The sequence below is a fragment of the Thunnus albacares genome, chromosome 8, assembly GCF_914725855.1.
Source record: "Thunnus albacares chromosome 8, fThuAlb1.1, whole genome shotgun sequence".
Taxonomy (NCBI): Eukaryota; Metazoa; Chordata; class Actinopteri; order Scombriformes; family Scombridae; genus Thunnus; species Thunnus albacares.
Window position 1 is genome coordinate 15,693,692 of NC_058113.1, and position 14,581 is coordinate 15,708,272.

At 37.7% G+C, this 14,581-nt stretch overlaps 2 protein-coding genes across 2 annotated transcripts; both read right to left on the reverse strand.

The window, feature by feature from the left end:
* Window positions 1-539: 539 nt before the first annotated feature.
* LOC122987077 (chemokine-like receptor 1) lies at window positions 540-3,594 on the reverse strand. Its single transcript, XM_044358723.1, has 2 exons — window positions 3,559-3,594; window positions 540-1,773 (listed from the first exon to the last, which is right to left on the reverse strand). Exon 2 carries the CDS (start codon window positions 1,757-1,759, stop codon window positions 641-643), a length of 1,119 nt encoding a protein of 372 aa, XP_044214658.1. The 5' UTR covers window positions 1,760-1,773; window positions 3,559-3,594; the 3' UTR covers window positions 540-640.
* A 3,039-nt stretch (window positions 3,595-6,633) lies between these two features.
* LOC122987075 (chemokine-like receptor 1) lies at window positions 6,634-13,485 on the reverse strand. Its single transcript, XM_044358722.1, has 2 exons — window positions 13,390-13,485; window positions 6,634-11,417 (listed from the first exon to the last, which is right to left on the reverse strand). Exon 2 carries the CDS (start codon window positions 11,404-11,406, stop codon window positions 10,267-10,269), a length of 1,140 nt encoding a protein of 379 aa, XP_044214657.1. The 5' UTR covers window positions 11,407-11,417; window positions 13,390-13,485; the 3' UTR covers window positions 6,634-10,266.
* Window positions 13,486-14,581: the final 1,096 nt, after the last annotated feature.

Genomic DNA, 14,581 nt, shown 5'->3' on the forward strand with positions numbered 1-14,581 from the left:
GACTATTGAGCTGAAACTTTACTTATCGCCTCACTGAAGACAGAATTCCACCTATTTATACACCCATAACACAGAGACAGCACACCGTGTAATGTGTAGGGAAGAACTTCAAAGGCGATTACTGCTTTGCACTTTTCATTCATTGACTATTTTTTACAACCTAACTTTGTGGAAAGGAGAAGGGGAACAACAGGATATGGAGAGTCCTTTGAGAGCACTTTGCGTATGCCAGTAGCTTTATCTCTGGGGAACACCCCCAACTCTGGGAGTGATGTCCAAATAAGGAAATGTGTGTCATGGAGCAGGTGGATGTGACTCCCCTTGTTGAGACCTGCTGATAGACGTAACAGTGGAGCAGAGGACAGAGACTGAGATAGCGATGTAACCGACCTGCACGCTAGTATTTGACATGTTTTTTTTTCTTCCCAAAAATAAAAATAATTTTTAAAATATTTATATGAAACAAATAAAACCCCCACTATGTGTGCTTTGCCGAATAATGTATTTGTATTTGGGCACACCCCTAGTATGGACACACCTGAAAGTGTGTCCAAACTTTTGACTGGTACTGTATATACATTTACATTTGTGTCAAAATTATTTTCTAATGTGAAGTTTCAGTATTTGTTTATTCACAACCTTATACTTGAGTATTAAGAGTATTAACAGACTTGTCAAGGCTCTGACTGGTGTCCACTGACTTTGTGTCAGTGTGCGAGTGGGAAACCTCCTCCTGGAAAGCAGTCTCAAATACATTCAGGATGGATTTGCGAACTTTATCCTTGAAATCTTGGCCCATGAAGACATATAGCAGTGGATTCAGGCAACTGTTAAGATAGGCCAGGCTGGTGGCTAAAGGGACCCCAATAGTGATCACAAGTTCTAATACTTCACTTGACAGATCATCGATGTAAAACCATAACTCAATTAGATCCATGATGTAAAAAGGAGCCCAGCACAGGAAAAAAGCAGTGATAATGGCAGCGATGATCTTAAAGGGGCGACTTGAGTGGCTGGCCAGGGTGCGGTTCCTCCTGAGACGATGGATTATCACAGCATAACAGGAGACAATGACAGTGAAGGGGACAACAAAACCCAGGAGGAAGCGAGTGATGGTCATGGCCTTAAAACGAAGCAGTCGTAACTGATTCACAGATGGTGTATCGTAGTCATCAGAAAAGGCAAAGTTGTTGTAGCAGTTGATGATTTTTTCATCGTCATATGATGGCCCAGTATCCCTGAAGATAAAGTATGGAAGGCTGAGTATCAGACCCAGTACCCAAACACCCAGACTCACACAGGACGCCTTGCGTACATTTCGGTGATTCTGGGCCCAGACTGGCCACACCACAGACACATATCTGTCCACACTGATCACCACCAGAATGTAGACACTGGCAAACATGTTCAGAAATCTTACTGTGTTGTTAAGTTTACACATGAAATTGCCAAAAGGCCAGTGGAAATCCAGAGCTGTGTACGTCACACTAAAAGGAAGGAAAGCTGTGAAGAGGAAGTCAGCCACAGCAAGGTTGAGGATCCAAACTGTGTTCACTGTTTTCTTCATCTTGAACCCAGTCACCCAGATAACCACTCCATTTCCGAGCACACCCAGAATGAAAGCCAGGGAGTAGATAACGACAGACATGATGTTGAGAGACCTTCTCAGATAATCATACTTGTCATAATAGGAAGAGTCATTTCTTCCAGATACACCTGTTGTATTGGTGTGATAGGAAGGTGTAGCAGTCATCTCCATTGTTGTCTTGAGACCTGCAATAGTAAAAGGAAGAATAAATGTAATCTATCTATCTATCTATCTATCTATCTACACTTGAAAATAATTAAAAATAGCCTATGAAGATGGTGTTCACAAAGATTTGACTTCAACTATGCAAAGTTGTATTAAGTTCCTCTGTTGACAGTCCAAATGGTTACTTCATTATTTTTATTATTGTTATTATTTAATTATTTTCATGTTAACCAGCAAAGTGTCCAAAGAAAAACTGAGGAATTCATTTCCTAACTTTCTCTCAACTTTGTTCAACATAATCATCAATCTGCAAAGAACATCCACATACAAACAGCATACCACTTTTTTATTTTATTGCATTGGTATTTTTATTAAGGCAGGCACGCCCAAATCTCCATTAGTGCCTGTTACCAAGGGTGTACCATAGGCATCACTTTTGGGGCCTGTTCTGCTCACTCTTTATGTAAATTAGATTGCCCTTGTTGGTAAAGTGCCATTTTCTCATTCCTGCCATTTGTGGTGCTCTGGACCATACTTAATCAGCTCCAGTGATTGTCTGATGCTCCATGAGCCCCAAACCAGACCTGATTAAAAACTGACTTTAAAAAACGAAAAAAGCCATTTTTGTCAGCCCATAAGAATTTTGTGATTGGTCTCCAGCTATAATTTTACAGAGGGCTGAGTAATTTCAAATGACAGTAAAATTGACCAGTCATAATCATATCTTCCCTCTAAATGGGTGGGCTCTGTTGTTGCTATGTATTGAGAAGTTCAGCTCGCTGTGCACTGTGAATGGGTCTGCACCATTACTACGCTGGTATACGTGTGGTGCACCGAGTAGGCAGAGTCTGCACACCATTTGACAGTTATTGTAGCCGGCAGATCCGCTGCCAAATTTAAGTGGCGAGAGGGGCATTTACGTCACCACAAATGCATGGCCCATAAAAACACAAACAAGTCAAGGGAGATTGATAAGGGACTGTTCGTATTTATCAGAGGGAAGGGGTGGCTAGGGTGTGACTTCATTATTTCTTTTTAACTTGACCCTCCCTGCAGCTGAGTTTAAGTTGGACTGGTAGTTTGCCAAGGTTTAAGAGTCATGGTTGGTCGGCCTTTGCTTTTTATTTTCTCCAATACTACCTTCCTTTCTTATGAATATGAAAAAATATGATTATCTATGGTGGAGGGAGGGTCATGCATTTCCCCCCAATCAAGGAGAAATTTTTGTAGCACCGGGGAGGGTCAAGATAATGAATGAATAATGAAATAATGAAGTCACAACCATCAGCCATCCCCCTCTCTCTCATAAATAAGGAACAGTCCAATATTTCACAGGTCTATGTTGGCAAATGTTCCTTTTGTCAGTATCCTGTTTTTCAGTATCTATTAGATTTCCTCAGAAATTATGAAACACCTCCTGGCACATTACTCATCAGGTACAAAACGAATTTAAGCATGTAGCATGTAACATTCTTACAAACACTTCTGGCAAAAACAAAATTAATGATTTTCTCCAGATCCAAAGACATAAAGTAATTACCATAATATACAGTACATACTCCACTCGGGATTTAATATGGAGAATATCACAGAATACAAATAACTTGGCATCTGACTTGATGATATGTTATTATACCTCTATTATTCTCTCAAAATAATTTAACAAAAAAGGTTAAATAAATAATAACATTACCATTCTTATCCTTTTTCTATCCAAATCTGATGCTTTTATTGTCTTATTTCTTCCATGTGGATTCATATCACGCAACAAATATGAAACTCTCAGAATAACAAAGGTACAGTACCTTTCTCAAAGCTCTCCAGTCAGTTGAGGATGTATCTGCAGCAGAAGTAACACCGATCAAACCCTGACCAGTTAATATATCCTAATGTGTGGACATATGTGTTATGTAAACGCACTCATTGAGGCGGAGACACAAGCAGCATGAACTTCTCTCTTTTGAAGCCCATTAACACTTTTCTATAAACTTTGGCTGTTCATGCATTGTGATTAAAAAAGCCACATTTTCTAAAATCATACATTGTCTTCATTCATAGATGAGCTACATAATGTATATGTACTGCAGATACAGTATAGTACTACATCATAACCTTACTATACCCCTTTATACTATTTATATTACATTAAACCCTCTGTAGCACCTCACACTTTTCCAGTGTTGGTGCTCTTGTGTTTTATCATTTATCATTTTAATCAACATCTGGATGTAAGTTACATATAACACTATGTCACAAAAAAGTCCAAGCAGCATCTGACAATAATTTAGGGTTGCCAAAGAGTTTTATAAAATGGAAGGCAACTCCCTTTCTTCTGCTATCCACTTGAAGCTGGACACAAACTGTGGTGCCTCTTTAAATCTGTCCCTGCAAACAAAAACAGATCTGAAGCAGGGATATGTTTTTTCTAACCTGTTTAGATTTAATTTTAGTATTGAAGATATTGCACAGGCCCCTGTTGGCAAATGTACTGATTGCTCTTTCAATCAGATTTCCTCAGAAATTTCAAAACACCTGTAGGCCTCGTCCCCACCCTCTTTTCTCTTTGCCTGTTTGTTTTTCATTTCCTTTTGAGGTCTTTGCATTTTATATCTGCCGCCTCAGGTTTTACATACATTTTATTGTCCTTAAAAGTAGATACATGGCAGGTGGCAATGTACATCAGTGGTATATACAGAAGGTTATCAGTGCAACACAAGAAACAGAAATTTCAGGGTGATTGACTTTGTGAAAATTACTGTACAGACCAATAAAGTCAAACTACAATACAAGACCAAGCAAAAATTTCATACTTCAGTGAGGAAAACTGGTACTGATAACAAGTACTGCAATAACAATCATCATCATAATCAATTAATTTATTATTAAAATTAAAATAAAATCAAATACATTAGAATAAAGTAGTCAAAACCGATTCACAGACAGTGTTTTGTAGTCATCAGACTTTGGCTGTTCATGCATTGTGATTAAATAAAATTTTCACACTTTTTTCAACCATACAGTGCCTTCACTGATAGATGAGCTACGTACATACACTGGAGTACTACATTATACTCTTATTGTACCCTTTATACCTTTTATTACATTACACCCTTTGCAGCACCTCTCATGTTTTCAGTGGTGCTCTGGTGTTGACTAAATCAACATCTGGATGTAAGTTACATCTTGCCAGAGTTTTATAAAATAGAAGACAACTCCATTCTTGCCACTGTCCACTTGAAGCTGGACACAAACTGTGGCGTGTCTGTATCCCTGCAAGCAAAACTGATCTGAAGCAAAGATATATATAGCATTGAAGGTATTGCATAGGTCAAGATTGGCAAATATTCCTGTTGCTCTTTCAATCAGATTGTTTCAAAAATTTCAAAACACCTATGGTGACAGTGGAAGTTTTGAACATGCACAAAATGGCAGCACTTTATTATCAGTCAAATACGTCTAATGAATCCACAACGTACATTCAGTAAAACATACACATACAATAAAATGTCCCCATATGCCTAATGTTTAACTTGTTTTGTGACATGACCCCATGGAAGACAAGCATGCATCAGATTTTAACTATCCAATGAACCACATAATTATTTAATTACAAAGCTACCTTAAAAGGTGAGTTTATTCTTTATTATTGGAGTGAATAACTTGCTTGACTGAATCCACTTATGCAGTTTGGCCTAGGCAAACATGTTTCCACAATCCACTCACAGTTCTAGTTGACTTCTCTTTTTAATTCAAACACTACATAAAGCTGATATGCAGTGACAGAGGGTTACAAATGTACTTTACATAAACCATTAAAATTATATTGTTAAAGGATCTTGTTTTTTTCTCCATGAGGAGAGTATAAAAAAATTGAAATTCATTTTAAAATGTTGTCATACATTTACTTTGATGTCTTAACTATTTCACAAATAAAATGAACAAATTCATTGTGAATGTTATCCAACTGAGCTTATCAGAGTAATAGCACATGATATAAAAGCTACTGATAATAACTGACTTTGAGACAAAAGAGCTACTCTACATATTTATATATAATCACAAATGACTGATGATGACTGGAATACACTTCAGAAGTCTGAAGTTTGCTGTCCTTGATCTATCTATCTATCTATCTATCTATCTATCTATCTATCTATCTATCTATCTATCTATCTATCTATCTATCCATCCATCCATCCATCCATCCATCCAGTATATATGTATATATGAGTATATTTAGAGAGAGAGATTCCAGGCACAGTGTTTTGTGACATTATGTGGTGAATATGAAATGTGCACTATTAGTGGAAAAATGGTCCAGTAATAGTCAAATAATAATCCAAATTATATTTTAATAATGGAAATAATGATAACAATAGGAATAGTAGAGTTGGTCACTAGGACTAAAAAGATTAAAATAAAAATAAAATTGAATTATCATTTACATTGTGTACATTAGAACAAAGCTTTACAGGTTCATGTTATGTCACAATACAGCACATATACCAAAGTCATACAGAACACTGAATAAGTGTAACTTATGTTATAACTATAATGGAAGTTACAGTCAATAAAATAAACAAATAGTAATAATAGTAATAGTTTATTTATAAGAATTGATCTATTACTGATTGTTTAGGTAATTTTTGAAAGCAAAAAAAAAAAAAAGATTCCAGCCTCAAAAATGTGAACATTTGGTGGCTTTCTTTATCTTCTATGACAGTAAACAGAATATCTTTGGCTTTTGACTGTTGGTTTGTCAAAACAAGCAATTTGAAGACGTTACCTTGGTTTTTGGGAAGGAAAATTCTATGGTGGCCCTGAGGACCAAAACACAACATCATTTAAGAAAACGTGTTAACAAAACTGAAAACACAACATTTTACAAAACAGAAATGTTGTTTTATTGGACAGAAAATCAAGGTTTGGTCATTAGTTACTATGCAGAACTAAATACCGTAGTCTTGTCTCCATCTTGTCATTTCTTGTCGTTTTCTGAGTGCGAAGGGACATTTTATATATTTTACTATTTTATATGAACACTCATTCAATCTCTTCTTCCATTCTTTCAACCTATTCATACGATTTGTGCTTTGACACTGCAGAATTATGAAGCAAGTTTCAGGAAACAGCAAATGACATTGTCCTTCTGTCAAGAGAAACCTTGATTTTTTAAGAACTGAAACTGAATTGACTTGGCTTCTGTCCAGTCTAAAACAATGTTGTTGTGTTTTCAGTTTTGTAAATGTGTTCTCTGAAATGTTCAATTTTCTTAAATTTTGTTGTTTTGTTTTCTGATTTGTTACAGTAATGTGTTTTGCACCTCTGGGCCACCATAATTTCCACACGTTTTTATAGACTAAACAAATAATTGATGAATCAAGGAAAAACAAAAAGCATTTGATAAACCAATTATGAAAATAATTACATTACTCAGATTATGGCAGAAAATGCATGTACTGAGGGTGGGGGTAAAAGACATACCACTCCCCACCCCCCCAAAAAACCAAACAAACAAGGATGAAAAGATCGAACTAAGCTTAGTATGCCATGCAACTGTTACTTCAAGGATAATAACTACATACTAACTATACATGTACATTATCCTGTTATTATGCTGAATAACAATTTAACTGTTTTCAATTCAACTGTTTAACAAAGTATGCAGTACATATGCAGCAGTCAAAATTCAGTTCACATGACAAGTGGCAAAAATGATCAATGGCAAATGTGGCTGTTAGAAATAGACATTTCATGGTGATTTACTTTGCAAAAATTACCACAGAAGAAAATAAGTTATACTAAACCTGCATAACTAGATAGTGTAATTGTCCACTTCACTTTCAATTAGTATGCACCCCAAATAATGGGAATGGGATCAGTGGCTGGGTTGAGTTGGGTGTGAGGGGGAAGCTAAGTGGTTGTGTGTGATGGTGACTTTGCTGAGGAAATTAACTTGCAATTAGACTATCGGTGCAGTGGTTCAGCAATACTATTTAACACTATAGATTCTATTAATTAAAATCTGTTTGTTTACAGCCCACTATATGCTATGGCAAGATAGGCATGATGCTATTTTGTAAACTGCCATTATTACTGTTTCTTTGCTGTCACATAGAGGCAGGAGCATAGTAATTAACATCTGTAGCATATATGAGAAATCACAGTTCCCTTTGTCAACAAAACCTTATTTTTTGTAGCCTGTGTTGCACAAATTTAACCAAAATCTGTGACTGTCTTCAGTAACAATAAGCCATGGTTCAGCAAAAATGTTAAATCTCTGTGGGTTACGAAAAATGACACGTTTAAGTCCAGAGATAAAGAGCTGTACAAAATATCCAGGTATGAGCTAGAAAAACCAGTAAAGAAAAGTAAATCTGAATATAGTGCCAAACTGGAGTAAAAGCTAAATAGCAATGACAGTAGAGTGGTTTGGCAGGGATTAGAACAGATTACTATCCGCAAAGCAAAACACATCATTCAAGATGAGGATTCCAACCTCCCAGACCAACTGAATGAATTTTACTGCAGGTTCGACTCAAAATCTGCTAGCCTACAGAGTATCTCCACAGTTACAGATCTTACTGACCCACCCTTCATTATCAAGGAGCATAGGGTGAGGTCCCTGCTACATAAACAAAATTGTAGGAAAGCTGCTGGGCTGGACCAGGTGTCATCAGCCACCCTGAAGTACTGTTCTTACCAATTAGACCCTGTCTTTACAGACATCTTAAACTGGTCTCTCACAGCCTGCAAAGTTCCATCTTGTTTTATGTCTGCGGTGATAGTACCAGTTCCTAAGAAACCCAGTGTGAGTGGTTGAATGACTACATTCCAGAGGCATTAATATCAGTCATAATGAAGGTGTTTGAGAGGCTGGTCTGTAGACATCTCTCTAACGTAGATCTAGACCCACACCAGTTTGTTTACAGGGCAAATTGGTCAGTAGATGATGCTGTTTCCCTATGCCTTCATTCCATACTACAAAATCTTGAAGGCCCTGCTACCTATGCCCGGGTCTTGTTTGTGGACTACAGTGCAGCCTTCAACACAATCCTTTCCAGGAAGCTGTCTGACAAGTTACTCATGACAGGGGTGAACCAAGGCCTATGTCACTAGATATTGGACTTTTTATGTAGTGGAACACGAGTGGCCCTTGTCAAATGGTGCTCTGAGAACAATCTTGAGCTAAACATAAGTAAAACCAAAGAGATGGTTATAGACTTTCAGAAAAATGAGAACAAGCTCAAGCCTCTGGAGATTAATGGGCAAGTAGTTGAAAGGGTGGAGAACTTTAAATTCTTGGGCACAACAATCTCAAACTCAAAAAATTAATACGGACACTATAATCATGAAATGTGAAGTTCACGGTTTCTCAAGGGGCCATGAGGCTCTTCTATAAGGCAGCAGTGGAGAGCGGTTAAACATTCTCTCTCACTGTTTGGTATGGGAATACAACGGCACAGGACAGAGCACAGTTGGAGAGGATAGTGCATACAGCAACCAGGTTAATTGGCTGCAATCCCCCCTCAGTGTCCTCCATCTTTTACTCCTGTATCCAACACACGGCCCCCAAAGTGTCCTCTGACCCCTCTCACCCAGCAAATTGTCTTTTTAACTTACTCCCATCAGAGAGAAGATGGTGGTCCATTGGTACCAAAACCAGTAAAAACAGTGCATATCCTGCTGAAATTCATATACTGAACTCTCAATGATCCTGTGACCCCCTCTATTCAGGGGCCTCCATTTAAAGTGTAATATGCACTTTATTTTGCTCTTGCATTTTTCTGCATTCCGTGGAATCCTATGTTTATGGTCAGGCTGCTATGTGCTGTGCACTTTATGTCTTAATGTCTATGACTATGGTTAGGCTGCTATGCACTGTGCACTTTATGTCTTTATGCCTATGACTATGGTTAAGCTGCTATGCACTGTGCACTTTATATTCACACCACACAGCTGTCCGTTTTAATCTGTTTTTTTCTTTTTTCCTATTCCCTTTTACCTTTTATTTGTGTACTTTTTTTTATCATTCTTGGGTTTGGAAGAAATTATATGTGTATGCATGAACTGTATTGTATTTGAGCTGCACTGCACCAAATTCCAATCAACTTGTTGAAATGGAAATAAAGTATTAAATTGAATTGAATTGAATTGAATTGAATTAAATTGAATAAACTGATGTAATAACTATATTGAAATTATGACTGGTTTCCTGTGTCAAAAAACTGCATATTACAAACAATATCCTAGGCACTGCTGTGGGTCAAAGAAGCGCCATTCTTAAGATACATGTAGCCACTTGGTATAGCATTAAAAACATTTTACCTTTCCATCATTTCAAAATGCTTAGGCCTACAAATGTATCAAAAATTCATCCACAACTTATATAATATATAGAGATTGCCTTAGGGGCCATTGCATTAAAAACAACAAAACAAAAAAAGCTATTTGGTATATACAATTATATTTGCTATATACAATTACAGTATTTATTGATATCATGGACAGCCTTATACCTCAGCATCAGATACTGATTTCTCTTTGCTCCGACTGGTGACCATTGAGTTTGTATAGGTATATGAACGAGAAACCTCCTCCTGGAAAGCAGTCTCCAGTACATTCAGGATGGATTTACGAACTTTATCCTTGAAATCTTGGCCCATGAACACATACAGCAGTGGATTCAAACAACTGTTGAGAAAGGCCAGGCTGGTGGCTATAGGGACCCCGATAGTGGTGACATGGTCTAATATTTCACTTGCATGACTAGCCATGTGATTCACCAACTCGATTAGAGCCATGATGTGATAAGGAGCCCAGCACAGGAAAAAAGTGGTGATAACGGCAGCGATGATCTTAAAGGGGCGACTTGAATGGCTGGCCAGGGTGCGGTTCCTCCTGAGACGATGGATTATCACAGCATAACAGGAGACAATGACAGTGAAGGGGACAACAAAACCCAGGAGGAAACGGGTGATGGTCATGGCCTGATGACGAAACTGTCGCAACTGATTCACAGACGGTGTTTCGTAGTCATCAGAAAAGGCAAAGTTGTTGAAGCAGTTGATGATGTCTTCATTGTTATATGATGGCCCAGTGTCCCTGAAGATGAAGTATGGAGTGCTGAGAATCAGAGCCAGTACCCAAACACCCAGACTCACACAGGATGCTTTGCGTACACTTCGGTGGTTCTGGGCCCAGACGGGCCACACGACAGACACACATCTGTCCACGCTGATCACTACCAGAATGTAGACACTGGCAAACATGTTCAGGAAGCTTATGGTGCTGTTCAGTTTGCACATGAACTTGCCGAAAGGCCAGTGGAAATCCATGGCTGTGTATGTAACACTCAAAGGAAGGAATGCTGTGAAGAGGAAGTCAGCCACAGCAAGATTGAGGAACCAAACTGTGTTCACTGTTTTCTTCATCTTGAACCCAGTCACCCAGATAACCACTCCATTTCCGAGCACACCCAGAACGAAAGCCAGGCAGTAGATAACGACAGACATGATGTTGAGAGACTGTCGCAGCTCAGCATGTTCATCCTTGTAGTCATACTCATCATCATCATACAAAGAGCCATTTTTTCCAGTGATATCTGTTGTATTTATGTGATAGAAAGGTGTCGCAGTCATTAGCTCCATCATTGTCTTGAGACCTGCAGCATGAAAAACAAATGTTAAAGTACAACTGAAATAAATTGGCTTTTTTGTCTATTACAGCATATACTGTATATATGCTCTGTAAATCACTTTATTTACAGTACTGTGCAAAAGTTTTAGGCACCATAGATGTTTAGATTCTTATCCATTATGCAATACCATCAGGGAGTTGTCTGATTGGTCCCCAATTTATTTATGACATGACAATGACCCCAAGCATACAGATAGAGTCATAAAGAACTATTTTCAGCAACAAGAAGAATGATGAGTCCTGCAACAGATGGTATGGTATGGCCCCCACTGAGCCCTGATCTCAACATCATGGAGTCAATCTGGGATTTCATGAAGAAGCACCTGAGATGGCCTAAATAATAAATCCACAGAACATTCTTTTTCCAGGATGGTTACAACAACCTACCTGCAAGTTACCATGAAAAACTGTGTTAAAGTGTACCAAGGAGAATTCCTGCTGTTTTAAAGGCAAAGCTGCTCACAGCAAATATTGATTTCATTTAGGTTGCTGCTGTTTACTCAACTTTGTTAAGTTAATTGATAAATTAAAACAATTTCTAGCAATATTTTGTAAGCATTCTCACTTTACTTTTAGTGCCTAAAAACTTTTGCACAGTACTGTATATTTTAAATTCTTTGATTTCATGATTGTGCCCCCTAGTTTTACATTATTTCAATTAAATACTGTTTCATCATCTGTGTACATAGCTGGAGTGCCTATTTTGATACAGCAAATCAAATCTTGTATAAGCAATAATAAGGCGTTTGATCATAGGCAGGGCAGACGGTCACACTGAGCCTGATAGTATCCTGCTACAAAACACAAGAACCACTGACTCTGATTAACCCACATTAGTTTTCTGCTAAAGTATCCTTCTTATTTAACTTACAAAGTGAACACACGCCTTGACCTGCACCTTAGCTTGTTGAACGAGCGACCAGACTAACATTCAGTATTGAACTGCTAATGTCAGTTCACAAGCTAAATAGCTATTTAGCTGTTCAGCTTCACCATATTAAACAGCACATTAACATTCCTGAAAATGTCACTTGGTCACTTGGTCATTGCTCTTCAAAATTAGCCACTGTCTGTCCATGACTTGTAGCTACAACAGTTTCTTTACTTTTTTCTGCATTCAGTAAGGTAACATTGGTAGCAGCCAGCAAATGTAAATCAAACAGGCCTCTGACATTTCTGATATTTTGTCAAAGATCTTTTTTCTCCATTCTAATAATACTTAACTGTTAAAAAACAGCATTAAAAACATATTTACATTATTTTTGACTGCAAAGAGGGATGATTAAATGTGATTTTAGTTGCACTTTTGGATTTTTTTGTTTTTTGCATGAGACTATGATGTGATGTTTACCAAAATAATTTTATTTAAAAGTTAGGACAATCAGTGTACTTTTCGAAGATGGGTTATATATTTTAGCGCCACTTACTAGCTCTCCAAAAAGGCCTAAGATGATGCTGTTCACAGGGACATGAAACCTGCAATTATAGGGCAGCAGTCCCAACCAAAGAATCAACACAAATCTGTCTTCAAATCACGTTTTGAAAAATGTTTCTCAATTTTCAATGTTTGTTTGAGTTCAGTATAGGCTAGTCATGAGTCTGCTGTGAAAATCACAGTTTAATAAGGCTATGAAAAAAAGAAATCAACTCCAATCCAACTTCATCCGCTAATTTTGCACAACATACAATGGAAACGTGAACGCAAATTCAATAAGCAAAAAAGGTACCCGTGTACTATAGATAAGCTTGTGAATTCTTTGTAAAGATCCCTTTCGACCTCAAAGAGCAACAAATTGTCTGAAACGAAGTGGTTCAAATCCCACCCTAAGATTTTTGTTAGGGCATGTTGTAGCAAACATCTATTTCTTCTTTACAGCCTCGTCTGGTTCACTGATTTAAGGTTTCTGATATTCTATAACAAAAATACAATACAATACCTTTCTCAAAGCTCTCCAGTCGGATGACGATGTTATCAGCTGCAGATGTAACTCTGAACAAACCCTGACTGATCCGTGGAAACGGCGAGAGTCAGATCCCAGACTCCTTAAATATGTGACGTCATTGCTCACATCGAGGCGGGACCACTACCAGCACTCACGCCCCTCGTTTGAAGAACAGTAAACTTCCAGTATACTTTGGCTGTTCTTGCATTGCAGTATTAAGAGAAAAAATTAAAAAATTAAAACAAACACAAAATTGGCTTAGTTGACAGATGATGCAAAATGCATTTATATGACCATGCAGTATGTCTAAACACTACAGACAATTCACTTTACACCCTGGACTTACAAAGTGATGCTGTCTATATAACCCTAGTGTGTGTGGAAGTGCAAATCTGAAGTGTGGTGTAAAATTTCTTGCTACAACATGTCTGCCTTCTTTAAATACTACACGATAGAGTCTGTGGGAAACTCCGAAAAGTGAAAATACAGCGTAACCAAACAACAAAATGCATAAATTGTGGGTTGCTGAGGTGACTACCTGAGAAAGAGCAGAGTTGTGACTTCTCATGACCAATCCTGCTGTGTAATGTGTTTTTCCTCTATGTGGCTTGAGCTCATGTTTGCTTGAGGTTAGGTATAATTGCTCTGTGTTGGCTGTTTGAATCGACAGCTGGGCATGTAGGTCACATATTCTTAGTGTCCCCTCTTTTCACCCTGCCTCATGTATAAGGAAGTCACAACAGCATCTGTCAGTAATTAAGGGTCGCCAAGCAGTTTTATATGGTTCCTCTGTAGATCCAAACCTGCATGAAAAACAGATCTGGATGAATATATCTTTTTTTTTCATTGGAATTACTATTAGTATTTGGGATAATTGCACAGATATAAGTTATCTAGGGGATGCTCTTGTTTTGTTCTGAAATTTGGAAACACATCTGAAGTGCATTGCCATCTTTGATGTGTGTAAGTGCCATACTCATAAATTAAGAAACAAAATTAAAAGAGGAACTTCGGGGGATAGGATGGAATATTTTTCGTCACAACAGGAATGATTTTCACCCATTGCACTAAACCCTGCATTCCTGAAACATTTGACATTTAAAGTATATGCCAAAAGCACATGATGCTAGGAATAGTTGCAGAATGGGACCAGAAGTGAATGGAAACCTAAAACAAAGGTAATTCA

Coding starts and splice junctions, on each gene's coding strand:
- LOC122987077 (XM_044358723.1), bottom strand. CDS start 1,759: ATGGAGATGACTGCTACACCTTCCTATCACACCAATACAACAGGTGTA.
- LOC122987075 (XM_044358722.1), bottom strand. CDS start 11,406: ATGATGGAGCTAATGACTGCGACACCTTTCTATCACATAAATACAACA.